The sequence below is a fragment of the Cucurbita moschata genome, unplaced genomic scaffold (genome assembly GCF_002738365.1).
Source record: "Cucurbita moschata cultivar Rifu unplaced genomic scaffold, Cmos_1.0 Cmo_Scf00020, whole genome shotgun sequence".
Classification (NCBI taxonomy): domain Eukaryota; kingdom Viridiplantae; phylum Streptophyta; class Magnoliopsida; order Cucurbitales; family Cucurbitaceae; genus Cucurbita; species Cucurbita moschata.
In genome coordinates, this window is record NW_019268536.1 from 295754 (window position 1) to 323742 (window position 27989).

Consider the following 27989-nt stretch of genomic DNA (forward strand, 5'->3'; position numbering starts at 1 on the left):
TGGTCCTTCCCCCCCCCCCCTCCCATTTATTTATTATTATTGTTTTTTCCGGTTTGATTTTAATTTTTCGTATCCGTGGTCTGAGAAGGAGAGAAAAATAAATTGACGAATGCAGCCACGTGTAAGAGGAGATTGAAATCTGGCCGCTGGGACCCACCGCTGACGTGGAAAAATCGATGGACACCCTTTTTTTCTTTTTCTTTTTTTTGTTAAACTCAAATTAAAAAATAAATTTAATTAATTTTTCAGATAACTTTATTTATATTATTTTTTTAAAGATTAATGCTTTTATATTTATATATGCTATTTTCTTTTGGGCGTGACAAAAAAAGTCATGAGCAACTTGCTTGGTTGTTATATATTAATAGAAACTTAGGAAATAAAATGTATTTATATTAATTTATAGTAAAGTTTGTCAAATATTATTGTATTTAATGTTCATTTCAAATTTTAAGGTTTTTTTTAAGGACAAAATGTTGAAATAAGTCCAACATTTTCCAGCTCTAAAATTAGTATTACTTACCAAAACCATTATTCCTAAAAAAAATTAATATTTTTTAAAAAAATATTAAACCCTTTTTTTCTAAGCTTTAATAGATATTTAATAGCGAATTATTTTAAAATTTTATTAAAAATATACAATTTGGATAAGAATAAAATAATTTAATGAATGGGGAAAAGGACCAGCTCAGTTGCGTATTAGTGGAGAACTTCCTGGATGAAAGCCAATGAGAATTGGGCACGTGGATTCGATGGTGGAATTTTAAGTACAAAAGCCACCTTGTATTGGAATATTTTCCACAAATATATAATAATCCGGAAAATAGATAATTTATTTTTTTTACACCTAATCACCTAATTAAAACACAATTAATAACAAAATTTTGATTATTTTGAAAATTGACAAAAATAAATAAATAAATAAATAAGATAACTTAATTATGTATATTATTAAGTGTGGTTAAGCGATAATCTTTTTGATTTAAGGATTTAAAAATATAAAAAAAATGGTTTTAAGGATTATTTTTATAATTTTAAGAAAATCTAAGAGTAAAGGAGTTTGGTTAATTATTGTTGGTGGCATTGACCATCTATAAATTTTATCCAAAAAATTAATTAATTAATTAATTGGGTCTTATTAAAATAATGGAAAATGGGTTTTACTTTAATTACAAAACCAGAAACATGTAGAGACCTTCATGGAAATACTTTCCCTCCATAATCAACCATCAATATAATCGAATAAAAAAAATATTTTCAATTTAAAAATAAATAAAAAATTCGGTATTTCATATGATCTAGTTACCCGAACTACTTAGTCTGTCTAACTTAAATCGATCTGGGTTGGATTATATACTGATAAAAAACTATTTTTACAACTATTTTTTTGAGTTGACAAAAAAATTAAAAATTCTTCACACTATTCAAATACACTAAAAGTCAAACATGAACGGTCCAAATCTAATAAAAGATGTAATAAATTGTACTGTTAGATAAAGATATTTAAAATTACGAACACAAAAAGATCATTTTCTTCCCGGATAACACTTTCAATAAATTTTCAAAATTCAAATATAATTAATAACAGAAAATTGCAAGAATGAAAGAGAAAGGAAAATAAAAGATGGAAGAATAATTTTTATTTATTTATTTATTTATTTATTGTAAAAAAAAAAAAAAAGAAAGGAATTTGAATCTCAAAGCCATCCATGCTTGCAATTTGCTTGGAAAAGGTAAAGTGATAATTAAATAAATTAGAAGGGTATTTTTGGAAATAAAAATAATGACAAATTTGAAGATATTTTAAAGCAAATAAATAAATAAATAATTTGGTTGCGTCAAAAGTTAATGTGGAAAGCGGTCGGCTAGTGCGTGGAGCCCGTGACAATTGCTACTAATGACGTGTTTTCAACGTATTAAAATAATAAATTAAATAATATAAAATTGATATATTAAATTAAAATATATATATATATATAATTTATTTATGTCTTACAATTCTTCAATCAAATAAATAAACGGGAAAATAAGTTGAATCCGTCATTTCAAAAAATAAAAACAAATATTTTATTTATTTTAATATTATTTCTATCACGTAGACCTTTAACTTATTTTAAAATATTTATTTCAAGACCATTTTATTTTATATTTTAAATCAGTTATGATGAATATAGAAAATATTTTTGACTTTTGTAAGGAATATATATATATATATATAGATATTTCTAAAAATAAAATTAAAAGAAAATGATGCAATTTGTGATGGGACGTCCACAGTTTTTGGGTCTGGCCCATGGTTTTCAATGTTACTTCAAATACAATTATAAATTATAATAATAATAATAAAAAAGAATATTTAAAGTAGACCAATCAGGGATACAATTAGTAATTGGCTTCGAAAAGTGGAAAAAGACAAAATAAAAATAATTATGGTATTTAAAAAAAAATCATTAAAAGAAAAGGGTAGTAACGGGAAATTTAAAATTAGAGGTTTAAGCCACAACCACAATAAATAAATAAATAAATAAAATTATTAGAGGAGAAATAATAATAATAATAAAAGTGAGAAAGAGCCACTTATCTTCATCTTCTTTTTATTTGTTTCCATTGACCTTGGAGTGACGTTTTATTTATTTATTTTTAATTAATTTTTTTAACCACATTTTCCTATTTGTATGGGACCACTCAAAGGATGCACTGACGGTGGAGATGGGGAAGACTTCTCTTTCTCCGTCTCGTTGTCTATTTCAAATTTTATTTTTACGAAATTATTTAGTTCTTTTTATGGGTATCGAGAGAATCGATGCGATCAAACTCCATAATTTATGAGCCTACGTAAAATGGTTTAGATATTTTAGAAAAATAATTTTTAAAACAGATAACATATAACCATGAAGATTTTAATGTGCTTGAAATATAAAACTAATTTTATATGCTCGTAAGTATTTTGACTAATTTAGACACATCGCAGCTAATCACACGAGATAATTAATCAGCTAAATTATTATATCATCTTGAGAAAGATCGTCGGAGCGAGTAATGAAAAGAAGGTGGTGATTTGCTAAGGAATTAGATGTAAGTTGGCTGAGGAGGAGCGACGGAAATTTCCGCCGTCGGAAGAATGGATCGGCGGAGGATGAAGGCGGAGGACGCCGCTGAAGAAGGCACCGGTAACAGCTCCGATCACCGGAGCTGTAATGTATATCCATATGTCATCGAAAGCCCATGAAACCATTGCGGGCCCTAATGATCTTGCTGGGTTCATCGATCCACCTGAAATGGGCCTGCATTCACTCAAAAGCCCATTAGGCAAAATATAATTTCTATTTATTTTTTAATAAAATTTGTTTAAAATTAATTAATCTATATTTGAAATTATTGAAACTAAATTTTTAAATTTGAAAATTCATGCGACTAAATTTGTAATTTAACTACACCTACCCGGCAATAAACACAGCAAGCCCGATGGCCATTCCAATGACAAAGCCCGACAATTGACCACCCTGCATCATGCGACCAAAAAATGTGTGTACTTTAACTTAGTAGACTATAAAAAGTATCCGATCGATTTCTAAACTGTATCAAGTCGAACTTTCAATTGAATCATTTAATGGGTTTAAAATTGAAGATTAAACATGTAATTTAACTTACGGGTCGGGGTCGGGATTGATGGGGTAAAGAAGAAATGAGGAACATGAGGATGAAGGTTGCAAGAAGCTCAACGAAGAAGGCAGACATGGAGCCACGAAATGGTCGAGTGGTCAATTGTTGTGGTTTAATGTCGTAAACGAACATTCCTGCATATGTCGCCATTACACAACCTGTCGTCTGAGCCACCGTGTACGGCATCACCTAATTTCCGACAAAAACATCCTTAATTCCAAATTTTAAAATTTTAAAATTAAAAAAAGAAGTATTATAAGAATTTTTAATCGTACCCAGGACCATGGAAAGTGACCAAAAATGGCAGAGGCAAGAGTGATGGCAGGGTTGAAATGAGCACCGGAAATGGGAGCAAAGCAGAATGTCAGAACGCCGACAGTCAACCCGGCGGCGGCGGCGTAGTCCAATAAACCCACCTGACCGCCCATCATCTGGCCGGTCGCCGCCACTCCACTCACGCAAATCATTAGCAAAAAAGTCCCCATCATCTCTCCCAAAACCTACACCAAAAGAAACAAGAAAAAAACATGTTAGAGCCTCCGCCGCCGTTGTTGTAATCGGAAGGTCCGGTGGGTTACCGGGCGAGCTGGATTATGGTCCATTATCGTGGGTTGTGGGGAGCATAAGAGGCCATTGTTGTCGGAGACGGCGGTGGGGATTGGATTGGTATTATTTGAGGCCATTTGTTGGGGGGTTGGGCAGTGGTTGTTGAAGGGTAGTTTTAAACTTTTAAAGCATGAGTTTGATGATGGAGTTTAAAAATGGGTCTGTTTTGGTGGGGTAAATTCTGCTTATTTTAAAGCCTTTTTGGCGTGTTGCAATCCGCTCCGTCTTCCAAGCGTACGTAATGAGTTCACACCGTTTTGCCCATAACACTAGTGACGTACATTTTTATTTGCGGGCCTATGAGAAGCGATTTCTCTTTCATTAATTAAATGGAGCCAGAGATGATATTATATTTCCTCACCACTGATCCGCTTAGATCACTATATTTAAATGCTTTCACACTATCACTCCCATATCTCTCCGTCGTCACTTTCACCATGGCTATGTTAGGAATCACGACTCTCCACAATGGTATGATATTGTCCACTTTGAGCATAAGCTCTCATGGCTTTGCTTTGGGCTTCCCCAAAAGGCCTCATACCAATGAAGATAGTATTCCTCACTTATAAACCCATGATCTTCCACTAAATTAACCAATGTGGGACACTCCCAATCCCAATAATCCTCAACAGGCTATTGGTCGTAACAACCACTACTAGCGGTCACACAATTGCTAGCCATTGCCACCACCAATGATCACACAGTTGATAGTCATTTGATTAAATAAGCGCCAAATTGGGTCATAATATGTGGACTCGAAGTTCAAATAAACCAAATGGGTCATAAGAAGTAATTTGGTCCAAATCCAACCAAGCCCAAATCCAAACGATTGAGCACAAAAGTCATTTGAGTCAAAGTGCACACCACCTTCGAAAAAGATCCGAACGTATAAGATCAACAAACAAAAAACCACTCGAACATACAAGATCAATAAGCTTAAGGTCAAACAAAAAAGCAAGACCATCGAGTCAAGGGTTGATTCAACATATGTGCAAGATCACCAACCAGCAAACTCGATAAGTTTGCTTGAGAATAGCTGCTACAATTCTCGAGTCAAACATACATACAAGAAACTATATCCACGGGACAGGGATGATGATAAGGAGAAGCCTTCTTATCTCTATCTCCATCCCGATCACCTATTTTAATCCTCATAGGAATTGGGGTAAGGAAATCACTTACGAATTTTTTTTACAGAAACCAAATGTTATAAGATCGATGAATATAATAAGAAACGAGTCGTTTAAAAGCATCGTTTTCTTCAAAGCCAGCTACGATTGGGCACGCTCGCACGACTTTTTGATCCAAATCTCGAATTAAATGCAATGGAAGTCATGTCCCCCACCATCCAAACTATAATGTTAATTAAACTATTCAATCAAAAACAGCAACAATTTATTAATCAATGAAGATTAATTAATTAATCAAGGTTTAGCAGTAAAGTTGAAATTAGAACAAGTAGTCATCCGCCCCAGAAGAGTGGAGATAAATCCAAGCCGTGAAGTGGCCAAATCAAATTCAAGCAAAGCATCCTGAATCTGGTGCGCGCCGATCACGATCGAGGTTCTCGGCTCCACGCCGCCGTTCACGAATCCCAAGCACAGAACCTTCTCATTCACCTGCACCATCGAGTTGGCGCCGAAGATTCTCCAGATCACGTTTTTGTTCTGTAAAATCAAATCGATCGACGGCATCCCCGGCCCCAGCCGGGTACTTCCAAAGCTATTCGCATTGAAACAAACCTCAAACGGCGCCACCGCCGGCACTCTCGGAATTTTCCGGAGCTCTGTCGTGAACGTTTTCAACACCGCCTTGTAAATCGACGATTCCAGGACGGTGTATGGGTTCACGGTGCTGATTTTGGTGCCGCCGATACCCTTGCTGTTGATTTTGAGGAGGGTGGTGTTGAGTGTATCAAGTTTATGCAAAACTGTGCCTCACACTATTGAGGACATATTCTATTTATATTGGCAAAAGATTAACTAATAGATCCGATTTCATAGGAAACTAACGAAGTAAGCCTATTCTTATGGCATGACTAACTTCAAGCTATTCTAATGGATTGACCAATTCTAACAGTCCCCTTCAATCCCAACAAGTCTTGTACATGTTGAGATTGTTACAATGTGTAGTAAAAGGAGTTTTAGACAGTGGTTTTGTCAGGATATCAGCTACTTGATCACTTGATGAAATGAACCGAACTTCCATTGCTTTACGTGCTACTTGTTCTCGAACAAAATGAAAATCAACTTCAATATGTTTCGTTCTAGCATGAAATACTGGATTTGAAGTTAAATATGTAGCTCCGAGGTTGTCACACCAGAGGCGAGGAGCCTTTGATTGATACACGCCCAGTTCCTTCAGTAATGACTTGATCCAAATCATTTCTGCAGTAAGATTCGCAATGGCCTTGTATTCTGCTTCGGTGCTTGATCTTGACACTGTAGCCTGTTTTCTGGAACTCCATGAGATTAGATTTGCTCCAAGAAATACAGCAAAGCCGCTAGTTGAACGTCGATCATCGGGACAACCAGCCCAATCAGCATCAGAAAACCCCGACAACATCATGGTTGATTTCTGAATTTTCACTCCTAATGCTAGTGTGCCTTTAACATAACGAAGAATTCTCTTCACAGCACCCCAATGAGCATCAGTAGGTGTATGAAGATATTGACACACTTTATTGACAGCAAATGCCAAATCAGGCCTAGTCATTGTCAAATATTGTAGTGCTCCCACTGTACTTCTGTATTTGAATTGTTCTTCAGCTGATAAGGGTATTCCTTGTTCTCTGAATAATTTTTCAGCAGAACCCATTGGTGTAGACATAGGTTTGCATTTTTCCATGTTTACTCTTTTCAACAAATCTAAGGCATATCGTCTCTGTGACAGTATGATACCATCTCGTGTTTTCTTGACTTCAATACCCAGAAAATACTCAAGACCACCCAAATCTTTTACTGCAAAATCTATTTTCAATTTCTGAATCAACCTTTCGGTTGCTTGATCAGAGGAGCTCACAATAATTATATCATCAACATAGATGAGCATATAGATAGTTATCTCTCTGTTTTTGAGAATAAAAAGAGATGAATCAGCTACTGAAGCCTTGAAGCCTAACTCAATAAGTTTTCCAGTCAACCTTGAATGCCAAGCTTTTGGGGCTTGTTTCAGGCCATAAAGGGCTTTCTTGAGCTTGCATATGTAATTCTTTGGTTTGGCTGAGTCTTGAAATCCTGGTGGTTGTCGCATGTACACTTCCTCTTTCAGAATTCCATGCAAAAATGCATTTTGGATATCAACTTGTCTCATATTCCAGCCCTTGGTTACTGCTAGCGAAAGAATGACCCTGATTGTTGACGGTTTGATCACAGGGCTAAAAGTATCAGTGTAATCAACACCAAATCTTTGCTTGAATCCTTTGGCAACTAATCTTGCTTTTAATCTTTCAACTGACCCATCTGCTTTTCTTTTCACTTTATACACCCATTTACTATCAATGAGATTTATTCCAGGTTTGGGTGGAACTAGATCCCAAGTGGCATTTCGTTTTAGCGCTGAGAGCTCATCATTCATTGCTCCTCTCCATCTTGGATGTTGCATGGCTTCCTGCAGGTTTCGAGGTTCAGTAGCAGTCTCTATGATCGGAGTTGTGATAGTTACAGCGCTTGCGAATTTTCTTGAGGTTTCTGAATATCTGATAGTTCCATCAGTGAATTGTTTAGCTTGTACAATGTTATTTCTCAACCTTGTTCGCATTGGATGTTGACTAGCTGCTTCAGTTGGTTGATCAGACACATGTTCATGAGTTTGGTTTTGAGCATTGATCGAACTGCTCTCAGCTTCATATTCTGCAATTTCCTCTGAACTTCTTGTATTATCTGCAGAAGATAAGCTGACACCAGACAAGTTGTCACTAGCAATATTATCAGTTTGACCATCATTCATATGGGAATTACTAACAACTGGTTCAATATCTGTAAGAGCATTTTCAGTGTAAAAACTAGCAAGTTTGGCTAAGGCTGGAAGTAGAACAGGATGATGTGGATTTGTGGTTTTGTTTGGTGGCTTAGATTCTTCAAAAGGAAAAATATTTTCATCGAAAACCACGTCTCTAGAGATGTAAATACGTCCTGTACTTCTATTTAAGCATTTATATCCCTTATGAGAAGAACTATAACCCAAGAATATACATCTAGTAGTTCTGAAACTCAGTTTCTTGTTGTTGTAAGGCCTTAAATTAGGCCAGCAAGCACAGCCAAACACCCTAAGCATGGAGTAGTCTGGACTTTTACCAAACAATTTATGAAGTGGTGTGTCTTGTTGTATGGTTCGGCTGGGCATTCTATTTATAAGAAAGCAAGCTGTGTTGAAAGCTTCATCCCAGTAGGATAGAGGCATGTTGGCTTGAGCGAGTAAAGCAAGGCCAGTTTCTACAATGTGTCTGTGTTTTCTTTCGACTAACCCATTCTGCTGGTGTGTGTGAGGACAGGAGATATGATGTTCAATGCCTGTGGATTTGAAATAATTGTGTAACCGATGGTATTCACCCCCCCAATCTGATTGGACGGAGCGAATTTTGGTATTTAGCATAGTTTCAACATGTTTTTGAAATTGAAGGAACACAGACTCAACATCAGATTTGCATCTCAGAAAGTAAATCCAAACATAACGACTAAAATCATCAACAAAGGAAACATAATATTTGGAATTATTTACTGACGCAATGGATGGACCCCATACATCAGTGTGAATTAATTGAAGGGGTGCTGTAGATACATGCTGAGAAGAACCAAATGGCAATTGATGTGCTTTCCCTAATTGACAAGCATTACAAATTGAGGAAGAGGGAATATTAGTATCTATAGCTAAATTATTATCTTGTAGAATTCTAATGGTAATTGGAGATGCAGGGTGCCCTAGCCTTCTGTGCCATTGTTCTTTCGAAAGTTTGGCTGTCAGCAAGGCTTGACTGAAATTATGCGGTAGAACGTATAGGCCATTCTTACATCTACCGTGGAGCAGGAGTTTCTTCGTGACTCGGTCCTTAACCAAAAAATAGTTTGGGTGAAATTCTACAACAGCATTATTATCAGATGCTAGTCTTTGTACTGAAATTAGGTGCTTATTGATTTTAGGAACATATAGGATATGTTTCAGAACAAGAGATGAACCAGAAATTAATGAATTCCCAATATGAGAGATAGACAAACCTGCGCCATTTGCAACCTGAATTTGGTCGGTGCCAGTGTAGCGTTCTCTGGTGGTAAGCCTCTCTAGGTCATTGGTGATATGATCTGTGGCTCCAGTGTCAACATACCAGTTTGTGTCACTAGTGTATCCACTTGTTGCCAAAGCTGCTTGTTTGAGATTATTTTCGGCTTGATATGCCTGATCAAATCTGTGCCAGCATTGCAAAGCATCGTGATTGGGCTTACCACAAATCTGACAGACAATGCCTGAGCTGCTTTGTGTCTTTGATGGTTGACGTCCAGGATTGTTCACAGTACGCCTTGATTGTCCATGACCACTATTTAACTGACGACTACGACCGCGACTACCTCGACCTCCATTGGCACCTCCACGAATGGATATCCTATTGACATTGTTAGCAGATGAAAGTTGCTCAAATGTACCCTTACGCAAGTGCCGCATCTCATAGCTCAGCATGTGAGCATACACGTCGCTGACAGTGTATACATCTGTTCTGGTTGTAATGCTTGTGACTAGAGGATCATAATCTGGACCAAGTCCTTGCAGCATGTAGGCGATGAGTTCTTCATCCTCTATTCGCTTGCCAATGGCAGCAAGTGTATCACCAAGATGTTTTACTTTACGAAAGTAGTCAGCAATTGTCATGTCCTTTTTCTGGATAGTAGAGAGTTCCATACGGATCTGCATTGCTCTTGCTCGAGATGTGGAAGCAAATTGTCGCTCCAGCGTAATCCAGGCTTCTCGTGCAGTGGTGATTCCAACCATCGTGCTGAGAACCTCCTCAGTGACTGATGAGTTGATGAGGCTGAGTACCAGCTGGTCCTGGGGGTACCAGACTGTGAACTCAGGGTTGATGATAATTTTGCGATTCCCTGTTTCTTCACTTGGTTCAACGGCGATCGTCTGGCTTGGTGCAGGCATGGATCCATCCACAAAACCAACAAGGTTTTGGCTACGCAAGTAGGGAAGGATTTGGGTAGACCATAGTAGATAATTTTCTTGTGTAAGCTTAACACTAATCACCTGACTGATCGACGGAGAAGACATTGTGTTGTTTGGGATTGACATGTCTAACAGCAGAGGCTATGGATCTCGTGGATCTTATTTCGGCTCTGATACCATATCAAGTTTATGCAAAACTGTGCCTCACACTATTGAGGACATATTCTATTTATATTGGCAAAAGATTAACTAATAGATCCGATTTCATAGGAAACTAACGAAGTAAGCCTATTCTTATGGCATGACTAACTTCAAGCTATTCTAATGGATTGACCAATTCTAACAGAGTGGGACGGTTTTGGAGTTGATGACGATGGATTTGACGCCGATGAAATACTCTGCGGATTTTTCCCCGGCGGACAAGACGCCGGCGGTGCTCACGGGATTGATAAAGAGTGGGGTGTAAGTGAAGGATTTGGTTAAATCGATATTGGGTAGGAAATTGTACGGGCCGTTGCCGGAGAAGATGACGCCGGGGAGTCTGGTGGAGCTGCTCAGGCAAATGGCGAATTTTCTATTGAGGCTGAAGGCGGCTGCGAATTGAGATGGCAGAGAGATTCCGGTGCGTCCGAATCCGGCCATTCCAGTTACGCCGCCGGCGAGGCCGTCGAGGAGAAATGTGGTGCCGCAGACGAAGAGAAATTTGGGGACGGAGACAGGGGTGGTTGGGTTGAAGCCATTGGTGGAGGAAACAGAGACGACGTCGGAGGCGACTTCTCCGCTGGTGGAGAGATGGATAATGTTGTTGCCGGGGAAGAGGCCGCAAGTGTTGTTGTTGCAGCCGGGTCTGGGCGGCGAAAAGCACTGACCGCAGGAAGTGGACTTGGAAGCGAGGGAGCATTGGGCGGAGCGGCAACGAGCGGGCTTGTAAGTGGAAGAGATATAGGCGCGGTTACAGTCGACCCACATGAACTGACCACCCAGGTCCACCGTCAGCTTCACCGGAACCAGAGGGGTTCGCTGCCGGAGCTGGATGATGTGCTGGAGAGATGGGTCTTTTGTGACGGGGAGGAGGAGAGCCTTGGGGCGGAAGGAGGTGGCGGCAATGGCGGAGGAGAGGAGGAGGAAGAGAATAGAGGAGAAGAATGAGAGGGAAGTGGAGGCCGCCATTGAAACCGGAGCTTGAGGTTTTGAGTATGGAGATTACGGATTTATATAGACATAGTGAGGAGGACGGACTTTGACCGGTCACCGTCAATTTTCTTATTCGCTCTTCTTTGATTCGTCCACGTGGACCCTCCGATCCTCCAGCTGTTTGCCTCCGTTGAATTCAACTATTTTTTTTTAATTAAATAATATGAAATTGTGCCCTTGACATAAAGTTTCTAAATGAAAAGGGCCCATCTCACTCTGGATGAAGCAATAGATATAGCACACGTGCAAGTATCTTTCTTACCGGTCGAATAAGTCAACTCAACTCAAAAGTCAACTCAACTCAACTCATGATACCTACCATTTCAGTTAGAATAGCTTAATTTATGGGATCTGTCACTTAGGCTGTGTACATGAGTTAGTTCATGCAATCCATTGTCTCATCTTAAAGAGATCAACATGGTCGGTCATATGACTCTTAAGATTCGAAATTGGAATTGGGGTCGGAGGATAAAAATATTTTGCTTCAAGGGTACAGGTAGGCCTTTGACTTCTTCACATTTTTGCTATAAAATAATATCTCAGTTGAATCACTAATATAACTCATTGTATCGTTATAATGTAATATAAAGTTCATTTGTTATATATTTAAGGATAAAATAAAAATATACTTTTTTTTTAAAAGACTAATTATTACTTGTAAGAATGGATAATCAATCCCTAATAAAAATAAATAATAAACCGTTTTTTCTTTTTTAAAATAATAACAATAAATCGTGGAGCTGTGTTTAGTTAGATCGTTTTTGGGCCGATGTAATTGGGCTGTACTGGTGATGGCCCAATTGGTAAACTTTCCGTAATCTCCCAAGCCCAAGAAGCCCAAACTTATCAATTTTTATAAATAAATTTGAACGAAAAAAAAAAATTAAAAAACGAAACCAAGCTTCTTTATGTCACACAATAATTTTCACTTTTATGATTTTGATAAAATAGAAAATCATTTTTTGATGTGGTAACCTAATCGAGCACATTGAGGTTAGGTCAGGAGTAAAATATGAAGATAAGATCTCACATCACCAGGGTTGAGGTTGGAGTTCGGGTTGTATGCCTTATGTTTAGAGTGCTTGAATCCCAACATTAGTATCAAGTTCATACAATTACGTGAACATAATTTTGGAAGCAAGTCCTATACCTGGTCCTGGTCGAGACTAAGTCGAAGTGTTCCCTTATATCATTAAAAGGGAGACGATCAAGTGTCCTCAGGTCGGCTCGTGGGCGACCTAAATATGTCGGTCTAAAATGGGCTTGTGGGTTATATTCATCTCCATTTTGAATTGTCTCCTCCCAAAGGAAAACCCACAAGGGATAATTGACCTAAAAATTAATGTTTTTATTTTTGTATGAAAAATTGAACCAATAATGAGTGGGGCATGTGATTTTGGGTACTCACAATCTTCACTCTACTTATTATTTAAGCTTAGGTTTACTATTACTTCACAATTTGCTTTTGAATACCCAATTACTTCTTCTCTAATCAACCTATCAATTACTTTTTTTTTTCTTTTCCTTTTTATTGTTTTAGATCTTACCATAAAGTTTTGAACGATTACGTACAACATACCCAATAATTTTTACTTGAGTTCGTGCTTTTATTCATAAATATTTTTAAGACGAAAAAGTTCTAAAACAAAAAATGAAATGTTTATGTATTCTTTTACGTCGTCCCTTCTTTTCTTTCTTGTACTAAAAAAATCCAAAATTCCTTTTGCCTTGGACTATTAAAATAACTTCAACTAAAAACCATATCAACCTTCGATACTTTATTGAAGATAAAGTTAGAGTATTAAGTATTATAATATAGCACTTGCTAAAATGTATCAACTTGTGAGATCTCACATCGGTTAGAGAGAGGAACGAAATATTTCTTATAAGGATGTAGAAACCTCTCCCTAGTAAACGAGTTTTAAAACTGTGAGGCTAACGACGATACGTAACAGGTCAAGACGAAAAATATCTGCTAGTGGTGAAGTTGGACTTTTACATCCTCCCTCCCTCGTAAGCACACCCAATATGCACCATTTTAATAATTGCTCTACAGATCAGATTAAGCCATTTTTGTACGAAATATATGTTTAAAGTATTATTAGGAGAGAATATCATATGGGTTGTCTGTTGGGAGTGAGACATCAAATTATATTTTAGAGCCCCAAAGCTCAATAATGTATGGTTTTGGTAGGAAGAAGAGAGTTCAGTCAATGTGGAGCCAGTTTGGAGCACAAGCACTACACAATGCTTGGAATCTCAGTGGCAGAGAAATTTTAGGCTTCAATTTCTTGCTCAACAACTTGCGCAATTTCAGTACAAAATGCCAACTGAAACCATCCATCTTTCTGTATATATAATGAAGGTTGAAAGTGGAGTTTAATTGGGTGTTTCTGGTATGCAAAGTTGGTGTATGAATTAGAAAAATGGCCAAAAGGGAGTATGCCAATAGGCTTATTGATTTAGTTTCAATGCTCTAGCCATTATTACACAACTAGGGGCGCCCATCGGGCATGAACAATAAGCCTTCCTCACCCGTCCCCGTTTTAGCACTAATAAGTGTTAGGCTAGCCATCACATGTACTTGTGCCTCAGTTATATAGAGAAACGAGTTATTAAGAGGCTTACTGCTAACAGTGGGCTTGGGCTGTTATAAATGGTATTCAAGCTAGACACTGGGCAGTGTACCAACGAGGACGTTGCGCTCCTAAGGAGGGGTGGATTGTGAGATCCCACATTGGTGGAGAGAGAAACAAAACATTCCTTACAAAGTTTAGAAACCTCTCCCAAGCAAACGCGTTTTAAAAACTTTGAGCAGAAGTCCAAAAGAAAAAGTTCAAAGAGAATAATAACTATTTGCAGTGGATTTGAGCTGTTACAGTGCTCCTTAATAACTGTATACGGATAGATAGGACAGAGTTTCAAAATCTAGACTATAAAATACAATCTATAGCATCGCCTAATGGAATGGATTAGGTTTGGTTGAATAATGTAGAGGGCGATGACTGAAACTGGCAAACAGGCAGAAGCCACAACACCCATGTTTGGTACAAGTGATAAGCATTGATTATGTTCATATTCTATTGTTGTTTTGATTGTATTAAATATGTTAAACAATACCATAGAGTTATACAAACCATTTCTCACATTTGACCAACCTACCCACCCACCTACCTATGCCTTTTGGTTGCATTTTGTAGCTATGTAATTTAACAATAATTGAGTTGTGGCAGATGCATCCCACTGGCCTTGCTAGCTACACAGGATCCTCTCTTTTTCTAATTGGCTTAACATAATAGTGACAATCAAGTCATCACTCCTAGCTTTAGAAAAATGGAGTCGCCTACACTTTCTTGAATGGTCCAACTTACAGAAAGAAGCTGTCCTATGATTCCCTGTCCTCGTTCTAGTTGTGTAATAGCTTAAGCAAATATTGTCCGTTTCGACCCGTTATATATCGTCGTTAGCCTAAATGCTTCTACTAGGAAGAGGTCTCCACACCCTTATAAGGAATGCTTCGTTTCCCTCTCCAATCGATTTGGGATCTCACAATCCATCTCCCTTAGGAGCCAGCGTCGGCACACCGCCCTATGTTTGACTCTGATACTATTTGAAACAGGCTAAACTCATCGTTAACAGATATTGTTCGGTTTGACACGTTACGTATCGCCGTCAACCTCACGGTTTTATAACGAGTCTGTTAGGGAGAGGTTTCCACATGTGGAATGTTTCGTTTTACTCTACAACCGACTACTCGGAGTGGTGCTTAAGTCTATGATCTTATACTTCAGAAATGTAAAATCTTTATTAAAAGACACGGCCAAAGGGTTACCTTTTGTAACCTTATAATGACCTGGGGAGGAGTAAAACCAAAGAATTTGACCATTTACAAAAGCACAAAATATCAAATACCTGTGAAGGGGATAAAGTAAACAACCAAAAGCAGGCTGCTTTTTGGGTTAGAGAGAGGGTGAGAGGTGAGGTGATCATTCTTGCCCAAATCAAGACAATTAGTAGTAGGGCCATTCCTTTATTTGAATCTAATCATAGCCATTTGAGGCATGGCATCTCTCTCCTCGAAACCCAGAGGGGCACGTGAAGATTACTGAAAAAGTCTTTTAAAAGAACAACTTGAAACGGCCTATAATCATCAGCTTTTGTCGCAAGATTAAAATTTCCTTTCAACTTAATCAAAGCTTTAATGAATAGTGACAACTCAAAGAGATGATTCTGTAGCACAAGTCCAATCTGTTCCCCTCCTGAAATCATAAGGCTGCAAGTTTTTCTGGCTCACTCAAAGGATGTGTCCAAGCTAAGCATTTTAAGCAGTTTACCATTCCAATTGATTGCTTTACAGTTTCATGCAAGTGAGGGCTAACATCTGTCAGTATATTCATAAAAGTTCTTAAAGAAGGCTCATTCAGGCATTTCATCAAACACCTTCAGGTCACTAACTCAATCCGATCAAAACAACCTCAACTACTTCACCATTGACAACAAATCCACAGAGGCATTTAATCAAACAGGTAGAGGGCAACATACAACAAATTCACAGAGGCATTTAATCAAACAGGTGGTGGGCAACATACTCAAATCACAAATGGGTTGAATAATTAAAGCATATAAAACAACTGAGTTTGATTGACTGACCACTTTTAGGCTTTCCATTTTGAAATGGGCGAGCGATTGAGCAAGCCAGCGTAGGATAGGGGCTTGATTCTGATACCCACTTCATGGTGTGGGATTTGGATGGAAGTGAAGGGAATTTGTCGAAGAAGACGGGGAGAAAACGTCAAATCTGGGAAAAGCTGCGGGTTGACTGGGAGAAACGCTGTTTAAGTGAGATTGAATTGAACCCGGAATTCAAGCAGTGGAACAGGTGACGAAAAGCATCACTTTCAATGGCGTTTTTCCCATAATAATAATCTAACAAAACAAATTGTAATGATCTAACAATCCGCTCCTGTTACTCCACCGCTCCGCTGCAGAAACATATGAAAATATTGGGTCCGTGATCCGCGGGACTGCCCATAATGGAAGTTCGTAAAATATCAAATCGAATGTCTTTTAACATTTTTTAAAATATATATATGGGATTCATTTCCATTTCCACCGTAACAAAGAACAAACGAATTAAATTTTTAATAATCTTTACAAAAAGAACTATTTCTTTTGTTCTTCCTTTAATTAAAATTTTAATTTGTCGTGTTTAGTGATTAAGTATAACTTAATTATTATTATTATTATTATTATTTAAAAAAAATGAATTTAGGATAATATTAGGAGTAGTGTTTGGATGGTGGGAGATGGGAGCATGAAGGACACGTGGCGTAAAGAGAGAATTGGTTTTTATTCCGGGAGTGTGTTAGCGTATCCTTGGAACCAAACAGAGGTGGTGCCTCAGCAGCATTAAATGCAGTCTCAGGCTATGTGTCAGCCACCAATCGTGCAACAGTCTGCAAAACTTTCCACAACTTACCCCTCCTAATTTTAATTCTTTTCTCTCCTAATAATAATTTGGTTAAATCAATAAAAATTATTTTTATTTTTAATCATTAAATTAAAATTTTCAAAACTACCTTCAAAATAAAAATTATACATATTTTAAAATTAACATTAAAAAATTTAGAAATAATTTTACGAGTACTAAACTTTTTTAAATAAATATTTAATTTTTTTTATTGAAACCTTAAAAAAGAAAATATTAGGAATATTTTTTTTAATTTAGTTTTTTAAAATATAAGAGAAATGATATAAATATGTATTAATGATTTCGAACCTTTCAAAATTAAAAATTAAAGTTGTCTTTCTTGTGACATTAATTTTCTTTAATTTTTAATAATTAATATTTGGATTAAAAGGTTGATATTAAAAACGAAACAAATATAATTTAACCTTTTAAAATAAACATTGAAGAGGTAAATATAAGATTAAAAAAAAAAAAGGATAAATTATTGAATAATGGAGGATGGGGTGGGATCAGGTGGGTGTGGGCGTAGGGAATGATAAGGTGCACCACTCATAGGGAATTGAAGAAAAACAGACAAGTACCTGAGTGAAAAAGTAGGTGGGGCCAACACCAATCAGTGGGTTTTTTCCCCTAAAATTTAAAATAATAATTATATATTATTTAAAAAAACAAACGTGTGGGCCCTACTCGAGGTTTCATCATGATCATCATGTGACATATCCAGCACTCGATTGGGAACCGCTTTCGAGTCTGGCTCGCTTCCGTCCTTTTCTTTTTTCCTCACAATATCCAAAAAATACAAAATATTAAAAAAGAAATAAAAAGAAAATAGACAGGACACGTACCAGAATTCGTGTCAACGCCGTTAGATTTTATAGATTATATATAAAATATATATATAAAAAAAAACAATTTACAAAAATAGCTGTTGTGTTAATTTCTTTTTTTTTTTTTTCTTTTTTTGGCAAAACGCTCTTCTTTCATCTATTTGTTTTTATCCCTTGTCCCTAACTGGAATTCCACACTATCCCTGTTACCAAACATGTGGAAAGAGCTTTCACACTATCTAGAATATCCCTTGTCCCGAACTGGAATTCCACACTATCCCTGTTACCAAACCCCTTGTCCCGAACTGGAATTCCACACTATCCCTGTTACCAAACATGTGGAAAGAGCTTTCACTGTCTAGAGGTTAGATTGTTACTAATGATATTATTCACCGAACGGTGTCATCGAAGACACTGGGAGGGGAGGCTTCCAAAGAGAGTAGATTCCTCGTTGAACCCACCGGACACTAGGTGCTATACTAGCGAGAACCCTAGGTATTAAAATATAAAATTGAATTAATTTAATTTTTTGAATTAAATAAGGTAAATAAAGAGGGTTAAAATGGGAAGAATAAATAGGAAAAAAGAAGGGAAGGGAAAGAAAAGAAATGGGAATTTAGGAGTCCCCCATTCACGATTTTCTTTTATTGTTGTTCATATAACATATAAACACTTATAAACATGGCGTTCCCAAAAATAAAAATAAAAATAAAAATAAAAAAGCTTACTACCATTTTTCCATACTTGCCCTTCCAAACTTCTTAATTTAATTATCTATAATTACTCTTTTTTTTTTGTCTTAAGCATATGATTAAAGACTCTAATCCAGCTTCAAATTCCAAAAAAGAAAAGAAAAAAAAAAAAAACAAGAGGGTGAAATATGATAAAGGCTAAATTTGGAAGAGATGACCATTCCCAACTAGCTTTTGCAGATTTTGATCTGATATTTCGCCGTCGACGCCACCGGACGCGGTGGTGGTATGGTGGGTTTCACATGATGTGGCAACTTGAGGGGTTCTCGTCGCTGAAGTACGTGTAGGGTTCTGGTTGAGGCGGTGGGTATGGGTGGTACGGCGGCGGGTATGGATATGGCGGCGGTACGTAATTTACTGCTGGTGGTGGCCGTGCGTACATCATTGGTTGGTGTCCGAGCGCGTGGTGTTGCTGTTGGTTCATCATTTGCGCTATGTATTGTGGGTTCTGTTGATAAGGGTGACCGGCCATGTCCAGTGGCGAAAACCTACCGCCGCCGCTGCCGCCGTTCATGGTTGGGGCTGGGGCTGCGGCGGGAAGACCTTGAACGGCTGGGATATTGCCGATTTGGCCCATCGGCCGGTCGCCCATTTGACCCATTTGGACACCCATGTTGCCCATTTGACTCAAATTGGACATGCCCAGTCCATGAGCACCGACCAAGCTTTGTAAATCATGACCCATTCCGTTCGCCCCACCGGCCGCTTTTTGACCGCTGTTCATCCCATTACTGCTCCCATTCCCCCCACCGTGGCCAGTTTGGTTAGTCACCCCACCTCCACCACCACCGCCGTTATTCTTTCCTCCGCCGCCGCCCTGCTTTTGGTTGCTTCCACCGCTACCGCCACCACCATTTCCTTTACCTCCTCCGCCGTTTCCATTCTTGGCATTGTTATTCCCCTGAACCGGCACAGCTCCACCGCCTTTCTTGCCGTTACCTCCGCCATTTCCACCGACGGCCGGACCATTCATCACCGCCGGATGGTTCCCATTCATCATCATTTTCGGAATCTGGCCATTCCCCATCATGGGTTTCATCTTATTCGCCGGAGGTAGGTGAAGATTACCCAAATCATCATCAAACTCATCGTCATCGTCATAATCATCCTCGTCATCATAGTCATCATAATCATCCTCATCGCTCAGATCGTCACCCTCCTGCAAATTAAACTTCCCAGCCTTCGCCTGATTCGGGTTCTGATCTTTAACAGGCAATTTCAAGCCATTAAATTGAGGTGGAAGCTTCAGATCTTGAAACCCTTTCATCGCTTGTAGCTGCTGAAGCTGCGCCGGTTGCAGCCCTTGCACTTGCCCTTGTCCACCTTTCGGCAAGTTGTTTCCATTACCACCACCACCGCCGCCAGCGCCGCCGCCGCCTTTCTGGTTCTGACCCTTGATATTTCCACCTTTAGCATTGTCAATTTGCATGTTTTTCATCTGACTAGCTATATTGTTCTGCTGATTCTTGTTGTTTCCCGGTTGTCCGCCCCAAACCTCTGCATGTTTGCCGGATTTCAACAGCTTCTTAATGAGTACAGAGGCGTCCACATTACCAGTAACTGTAACTTTCCCCTGTTCTGCATCGATCTCAGTGGTGAAAACCCCTAAACAAAACAGAGAAAAACACACAAGAAAACCCCAGAATTTAAAAACACGCAAACCCCATCACTCTCAAAGCCTTAAAAAAAACCCCAAAACAGTTCAAATCAAGCTAACGGCGAAGCAGAGGCAACAAGAAAAACAGGGGAAATGAAGAGAGTACCATCGATTTTCTGCAAGATTTTCTTGACCTTGTGCTTACATCCATCGCAATGAATGTTGACCTTCAAAACACATTTCTGCAGCGAAAACAGAGTGAGCAAACATTGGAAAAACAGAGGCGACAGAGAAAAAGAAGAACAGAGAAGATCTGAAGAAAACAGAGCACCTGGATCTTCAAGAACTCTTCTTTACTCATATCTCAAAGTGAAATAAAGAGTGAGAGAGAGAGAGAGAGATCTGGGAAATGGGTGTTTTTAGTTAGTGATTCTCTTGGAACTCAACGAATGAAATCTAGAAAAAGTAGGAATCTGAGAACAGAGGAGGAGGAGGAGAAAGAAGCAGAGATGGGATAGGCGCGTTAAAGGGGTGTCTGTAGTTCACTTGTTCCTGTTTTTCTGGGTGAGAGAGAGAGAGACAAGAAATATGGAGAAAAATGTAAAAGAAAACAAAGCGGAAGAAGGCCAAACGGGGGCAGAGGAGAACCGGAAAACGCTGCTGGCTGCACCGAAACGTAGAGGCAGAGCTCTTTATTCTGGAACCCCCTCTTCTCTTTTTTTCCTTATTTTTTTATTTATTTTGCAGAGATTTCGAAAACCCTCCAAAATTAAAAATTTATTTTGGAGCCGAGCCGAGCTCAGACGGCTTGGCTTGGCTGAATGAGCTAGTTGGGACTAAAACGGTGTCGTTTTTTTGTGATGAGGTTCCGACAAGACTGATTTGTGGCTAAAGCAAAGTAGATGTCTGCCCCTTCTCAATTCCATGTGCTAATTATTATAGCACATCGAGTACAAGATATTGTTTGGTTACACGTTCGGTTTATAGCATTTTAATCGTTAGAATTATGTTTACACGAGAATCTTGTTGTAGGTCTATATAAGCTTTCGAGCGGAGAAAACAACCCAAGGGTTTGGAAGATAGACACAACGACGACCAACATTTCCATTAGCTAGATTTAAGCCCATCTTGTGAACGATGGCAAGATAGAAGAAGATGGAGTTAAGGGACCACAAGTAAGATAAAAGCAAGTATGGTCAATTCTATAAAGCCTTGGAGTGCATCGACCTTAAGGACTAGGGGGTGGTTCCCTAATCCAGCGAGCCTACCTCAAAAGAGTACATGAGAGAATGGGTTAATAGCTCGAGCTATCACAAGAGGTCTAGGAAAAGGACATAGTCCCTACGATAGGACAAATGCTAGAAAAAAATTTACATGATTTTCGACGGACCAATTTGGGGCTATTCAAGAAAGAAGAAAAAAGCTCGCTCGATAGCTACAAGGTACGACCTGCCCACTATAGAGGTTTTACTATGCTTTAGTGCTTAACATAACATGTCTCAAATAAAATGAGTAATCTCGTTTGTACTTCACGTGCCCTGACTCAGTTCATTCGGTATAAATTGAGGCTTGTGCTTCACCCCTCTCGGGAAAAAAAGAGCATCAAATTAAAGCATCTTTTGGACATTTAAGGCATGAGTTGAAAGTAGAGTATGTGATAATAGTGAAGTAGAGATCAAGTAATTTTGAGAAAAGGCTAAGGTCAAAGTTGACCAATAAAAGTTGGTCTAAGGGCACACCCCTACATTAGGGACCCAACTTTACACTTCTAAAAAAAAAGTGCATTTTTTTATAGATTAAGGAAGACCTACGAGATTGTTTAGCTCGTGTAACACATTTGTATTCCTTTTTTTAACTCAACAGATAAAATTACTACTCTCTTGAGAGTATATGTCTTGTTTCATTGAACTATGTTCAAATTGGTAATTAATATTAATATTTTTTTTTTCGCTATTTTCTCTCTCAATAATTTATAATAAAATAAAAAACGATTATTCTCTAATAAAGTCGTTTGGGATAAAACACATCTATTTTAAAATCACTTACAGAAACGACGAGTGAAAAGTCGTCCATGAATGATTTGGTTTCACTCCCTCGTAAAAAATCTAATTTTGTTTCGAGTAGATCTTAAACGTTAAATATGTTTTAAAAATATTTGGGTAAAAGTTATTCGAAAATTTGTGAGGGTAAGATTAAGATTATCCATCAATGTAGACATTTCAATATATGGAGACAAAAGATCTGAAAAAGAATAATGGATGGTCCTACTAAGGGATGACATTACCATCCCAAGTATCAACCTTTTCTTTTACCCTTTTCTTCAATTCCGACCCAATTATTGCGTCTTTCTCAAAACCCTAAACCCTAAACCGACATGAAACCCGAGTAACTTTTGCTCTTTTGCCTTTCTTTTCCCTCGTATACAAACAAAACGCACTTCGACGACTGTCATAAGAGGCATCTCAAATTATTACCAACAACCCTTAAACATAATGCCCTTAATTCGTAGGGCAACTATGAGATCCTAGGTCGATTGGAGAAAGAAACAAAACATTCCTTATAAGGGTGTGAAAACCTCTCTCTAGGAGACACGTTTTACAACTGTAAGGTTGACGGCGATACGTAACGGACAAAAATGAACAATATCTACTAGTGGTGGAGAGCTAGACACTGGGCAGTGTACGAACAGGGACGCTAGGCCCCTAAGGGGATGGATTGTGAGATCCCACATTTGTTGGAGAGGAAAACAAAACATTCCTTATAAGGATGTGGAAACCTTTCCCTAAAAGACGCGTTTTAAAACTGTAAGGCTGACGGTGATACGTAACGGACAAAAACAAATAATATCTACTAGTGGTGGAGAGCTAGACACTGGGCAGTGTACCAACAAAGACGCTAGGCCCCTAACGGGATGGATTGTGAGATCCCACATTTGTAGGAGAGGAAAACAAAACATTTCTTATAAGGGTATGGAAACCTCTCTCTAATAGACGCGTTTTAAAACCTGAAGGGTAAGCCCAGAAGGGAAAGCGCAAAGAGGACGACAATATCTGCTAGTGGCGAGCTTAGGCTATGGATGAAAGGGTAGTTTGGAGTCAATTACCTCAAGGTAGGCAACAAATATACAAGCTTATCACAGTGACCCAGTTGCATATGCATCACATGGAACACCACATGTTCAATAAATAGAGGTTCATAAATGGAGAGGCAAATGCAAAGGCCATTTATAGCATGTTACCAACAATGCATACAACTCCCACATCATCATTCAAAAGAACAAGACGAGTACTAACTCACAACTAGCCCTTCTAAGCTTGTTAAGATTCAACCACACCCAATTCTTGTATTCAATCATCAACACGAGTACTAACAGCACGCAAACACCACGAACGCTAAGTGTTTGAATCATACATTACAGTAGAAAGTCGGGCATCAGACGACCGGTATGGCGCGTTATTCGATAGTTAGACATGAGATGCACTTGTATTGTGTATGGGAGGAACAAAGTAATATACATATACATGTGTGTGTGTGTGGGGGTAAAGAATGCAGTATGTGGGACTATGACACATCAAAAACCAAAGAATTTGACAGCCATACCAGGGCGATCCAACATAGGATGAACAGGTAATTCTCACGGGTCGCTATTGTTTATCTTGATTTCGATAAGTTCTTCGATCGGTTGACGACAAATAGGACATTTGTTGGATTGACGCTTCAGTTCCTTGGCACAATCAGTGCACATGCACTGCAAACAAAGGAACACAAGAAAGGAAATTTAAGTACACAAGTGATTAGAAGAAGGGAGGGACAAGTGTCTAGTGTTCTTTTAATGTAAGTTGTTTTTTTTTTATAAATAAAACGCGTCAAACACTACTATCAATTCCAGCTATCCGGAAAGCAATGGGCACACGCGACTGATAAGCAAGGAATCAAATGTAGAAGATAGAAGATAGCCAGAAAAGAGGATTGTTGGAAGGGAGTCCCTAATTGAAGGGGTGACCATGGGTTTATACGTAAAGAATACATATCATACCATTGTGAAGAGTCGTGGTTCCTAACATGGTATCAGAGTCATGCCCTTAATTTAGTCATATCAATAGAATCCTCAAATGTCGAACAAAGACACTGTGAGCCTTGAAGGTGTAGTCAAAAGTGACTCAAGTGCCGAACAAAGGGTGTACTTTGTTCGAGGGCTCCAGAGAAAGGAGCCGAGTCTCGATTAAGGGGAGGTTGTTCGATAGACCTCAGTGGAGGCTCTATGATGATGTACTTCGTTTGAAGGGAGGATTGTTGGGTGGGAGTTCCACATTGGCTAATTAAGGGGATAGTCGTGGGTTTATATAAGTAAGAAATACATCTCCATTGGTACGAGGCCTTTTGGGGAACCAAAAGTAAATCCATGAGAACTAGTGCTCAAAGTGGACAATATCATACCATTGTGGAGAGTCGTGGTTCCTAACAACAACATGGAATAAACACTCGAAATGGAGTCTTACCAAATGTCGGCATGGTAATACAGCGGTATCCTTCGGTTCAGTCATGCATATCACACACTCCTTCCCGGAGTCATTATCGTCGAAACCTTCTGCCGATGAACTCCCTATTCCGAATATCTCGCGCAATTCATATCTCACTCCATCAATCCATAGTAGTTGCCTAATCACTCTTACTTGGAAAGGACTACCATTTTTCTTCTCCAAAACAGCTTGAGTGATTTGCATGTGTGAGTTATCTCGTCGAGGCTCACCAATTCGTTCGTCGTCCGACTGAGAGGGCGAACAAGTCTCAGCTGATATAACAAGAGGGAAAATGTCTTCAGCAGGTGAAGGTTTCGAGAGGTCGTCGCAGTCGAAAAATCCCAAGTCAAAGCCAGTTCCCACAGGCTGAAAGAATTTCTGAGCAGGACCCTTCTGAAATGGGACTTTTACTGGCTTGAAGGCATCGGGATATACTGGAACAAAGCTACAGTTGAGCTCTTCCTTGGCGAAGAATAGAATGGTTATGCTGTTCATGATGCAAACAATTTGAGTTACAAAAAGGAAACAGAAATGTATGTTCATGATGCAAACAATTTCCTTGCCGGCTATACGGCGGCTATCTCCTTGATTGTTTTTCCTAAATGCTCCGGTAGGAAAACGAAACATTCCTTATAAGCGTGTGGAAACCTTTTCCTAGTAGACGTGTTTTAAAACCTTGAGGGGAAGCCGAAAAGAGAAAGTCTAAAGAGGACAATATCTGCTAAAGGTGGGTTTGGGCTGTTACAAATGGTATCAGAGTCAGACATCGGGCAATGTGTAAACGAGGATGCTGGCCCCCAAGGGAGTAGATTGTGAGATCCCATATTGGTTAGAGAGGAGAAAGAAACATTCCTTATAATGGGTGTGGAAGCCTCTCCCTAGTAGACACGTTTTAAAACCTTGACCAAGCCTAGAAGAGAAAGCCCAAAGAGGATAATATCTGCTAGTAATAGGCTTGGGCTGTTACGTATCGCCGTCAGCCTCACGGTTTTAAAACGCGTCTACTAGGGAGAAGTTTCCACACCCTTATAAGGAATGTTTCGTTCACCTCTTCAACCAATGTGAGATCTCACAATCCATCTCCTTGGGAGCATAGTGTCCTCGCTAGCACACCGCCTAGTGTTTGGCTCTGATACCATTTGTAACAGCCAAAGTCCACCGCTAGCAGATATTGTCCTCTCTAGGTTTCCCCTCAAGGTTTTAAAACATGTCTACTAGGGAGATGTTTCCACACCCTTATAAGAAATGCTTTGTTCTCTTCTCCAACAATGTAGGATGTCACATCCACCCCCCTTGAGGGCCAGCGTCCTCGCTGGCACACTGCCCGGTGTCTAACTCTAATACCATTTGTAACGGTCCAAGACTACTACTAACAGATATTGTCCTCTTTGAGCTTTCCCTTCTAGGCTTCCCCTCAAGGTTTTAAAACACGTATGGTAGGGAGAGGTTTCCACACCCTTATAAGGAATGTTTTGTTCCCCTCTCCAACCAATGTGAGATCTCAGCGTCTTCGTTAGCACACCGCCCAGTGTTTGGCTCTGATACCATTTGTAATAGCCCAAACCCACTACTAGCAAATATTATTCACTTTGACCCGTTACATATCGCCGTCAGTCTCGCAGTTTTAAAACGCGTCTACCAGGGAGAGGTTTCCACACCCTTATAAAGAATGCTTTGTTCCCCTCTCCAACCGATGTGAGATCTCACACGCGCCCACCCCTAAGGCTCAGACTTAAAGAAACATCGTAAGTTCAGACAAGAAGCTTGATTTAACTCCTTTTTTGCAAGAAATATAATGGAACACCAAACTTTTACAGCATTCAAATCAGAGCACCCAACTATTCAAGCTAATAGCACAATTTCCCAATTCCCAACCTTTAAGTGTCAAATACCCCATCTTCTCCTCACTTCTTCAATGTTAATCCCAAGTTAAAAGTTCTTAATTGATATCAAAATTAGTACCAAAACTCATCACAATGCTAATCTGAAAACAATGCCCAAGCCTGTTCGTCCATAACACATGAAAGAAACTATGTGGTAATCTGAATAAATTACAAGTCTTCTAATATCACCAGCAATCTACAAAATTATGCTTCATGAACAACAATTCAAACAATTCTATTGCCCATCTTACAAATCTAAACTCATTTAAGTGAAATTCAAGTAGAAATTGAAGTTACCTTCCATCATACAAAGCATCAAAAACGAAAGAAACCAAATGATGATCAGGGTTCTGCTCGTCCACCTCAATCCTTAAAGTATCCTTATGCACATTCACATCATTTCTAACCTTCTTCGTTTGACGATGCTCCACCAAAGGCAAAGGCGGTGATGGAAGCATCGGCGGACACATGCCCGGCCGAATTTGGGGCCACCCATTACTCTGATTGGCATAATGAGGGTGAAAATTGAAACGCCCCATCGTAGAGTTCCCATAATTACACGAATTGTACCCACCGGAAAAGTAATAGGATTGAGGCGCAGGGGCAGGAGGATGAGGAGTTGGACCGTAAGGATGGCTGTGCGGCGGAGGAGGGTGGGAATTGGTGAAATGATGGGTTTGCAGCGGTGGCGGCGGCGGCGGCGGTGGTGGTGGTGGAGTAGGAGAAAGAGATTGGGGTTCAGATGGAAAATAGAAAGAGGAAGATGAAAGGTAGGGCGGTGGAGGAGGAGGCGGCGGCGGCGGCGGAGGTGGGTTTTGAAGATGGATGTTTCTTCTTCTGTTACTCCATGAAATACCCATTTCAAGATTGAGAGATCGGCGGAGAAGAAACGAAGATTTGGGGATTCCTTTTCCTGAGAAATTGGGAGAAGCAGTTTGTGTGAAAGCTGAAGAACAGTCCCCGTTCGGCCGTTGACCTCCGTTTTCTTTTGACGGTTCAACGTTTAACCCTGATCCGACGTGTCGTTTTTCAACGCTCAAATGATGACCACGTGTCTCGCGTCACGTGCCTTTCTACCGACATGTAGGAAAATCAATGTCGCTATCCTACATGTCGTTCGTTTTGTTCCAACCTCATAAACTTCCAATTCCAACAATGTGAATTTATAAAATTAATCAAATGCAAAATAGAAACTATCGATTCAATTTTTTTGTCCTTTTATGTTATTTATTTATTAATTTAGCATTTATATTTTGAAGCGTATTATTGATGTTCATATGTCGCTTACGTAACATTTTCGTACAAAAAAAACAAGACACAA

At 38.9% G+C, this 27989-nt stretch overlaps 4 protein-coding genes, 1 long non-coding RNA gene and 1 other non-coding gene across 6 annotated transcripts; all 6 read right to left on the minus strand.

Moving 5' to 3' along the window:
* Positions 1–3014: 3014 nt before the first annotated feature.
* On the minus strand, positions 3015–4346 carry LOC111457868 (probable aquaporin NIP7-1). Its single transcript, XM_023100293.1, has 5 exons — positions 4242–4346; positions 3939–4163; positions 3652–3852; positions 3442–3503; positions 3015–3284 (listed from the first exon to the last, which is right to left on the minus strand). Exons 1-5 carry the CDS (start codon positions 4344–4346, stop codon positions 3062–3064), a joined length of 816 nt encoding a protein of 271 aa, XP_022956061.1. The 3' UTR covers positions 3015–3061.
* Positions 4347–5604: 1258 nt separating this feature from the next.
* Positions 5605–11772, minus strand: LOC111457731 (basic 7S globulin-like). Its single transcript, XM_023100110.1, has 2 exons — positions 10776–11772; positions 5605–6181 (listed from the first exon to the last, which is right to left on the minus strand). Exons 1-2 carry the CDS (start codon positions 11593–11595, stop codon positions 5694–5696), a joined length of 1308 nt encoding a protein of 435 aa, XP_022955878.1. The 5' UTR covers positions 11596–11772; the 3' UTR covers positions 5605–5693.
* LOC111458081 lies at positions 9927–10062 on the minus strand. The gene has a single exon (XR_002713048.1). It is a non-coding gene; the product is annotated as a small nucleolar RNA Z247 (small nucleolar RNA).
* Positions 11773–15629: 3857 nt separating the features above from the next.
* LOC111457813 lies at positions 15630–16715 on the minus strand. The gene is made up of 2 exons (XR_002713014.1): positions 16270–16715; positions 15630–16000 (listed from the first exon to the last, which is right to left on the minus strand). It is a non-coding gene; the product is annotated as an uncharacterized LOC111457813 (long non-coding RNA).
* Positions 16716–18511: 1796 nt separating this feature from the next.
* LOC111457714 (heavy metal-associated isoprenylated plant protein 32-like) lies at positions 18512–20965 on the minus strand. The gene is made up of 4 exons (XM_023100082.1): positions 20738–20965; positions 20597–20662; positions 20432–20507; positions 18512–20273 (listed from the first exon to the last, which is right to left on the minus strand). The coding sequence occupies exons 2-4, from the start codon at positions 20624–20626 to the stop codon at positions 18907–18909; spliced, it is 1473 nt and encodes a 490-aa protein (XP_022955850.1). The 5' UTR covers positions 20627–20662; positions 20738–20965; the 3' UTR covers positions 18512–18906.
* Positions 20966–23588: 2623 nt separating this feature from the next.
* On the minus strand, positions 23589–27641 carry LOC111457993 (probable E3 ubiquitin-protein ligase LUL4). Its single transcript, XM_023100473.1, has 3 exons — positions 26966–27641; positions 24765–25272; positions 23589–24013 (listed from the first exon to the last, which is right to left on the minus strand). Exons 1-3 carry the CDS (start codon positions 27526–27528, stop codon positions 23900–23902), a joined length of 1185 nt encoding a protein of 394 aa, XP_022956241.1. The 5' UTR covers positions 27529–27641; the 3' UTR covers positions 23589–23899.
* Between the last annotated feature and the right edge of the window lie 348 nt (positions 27642–27989).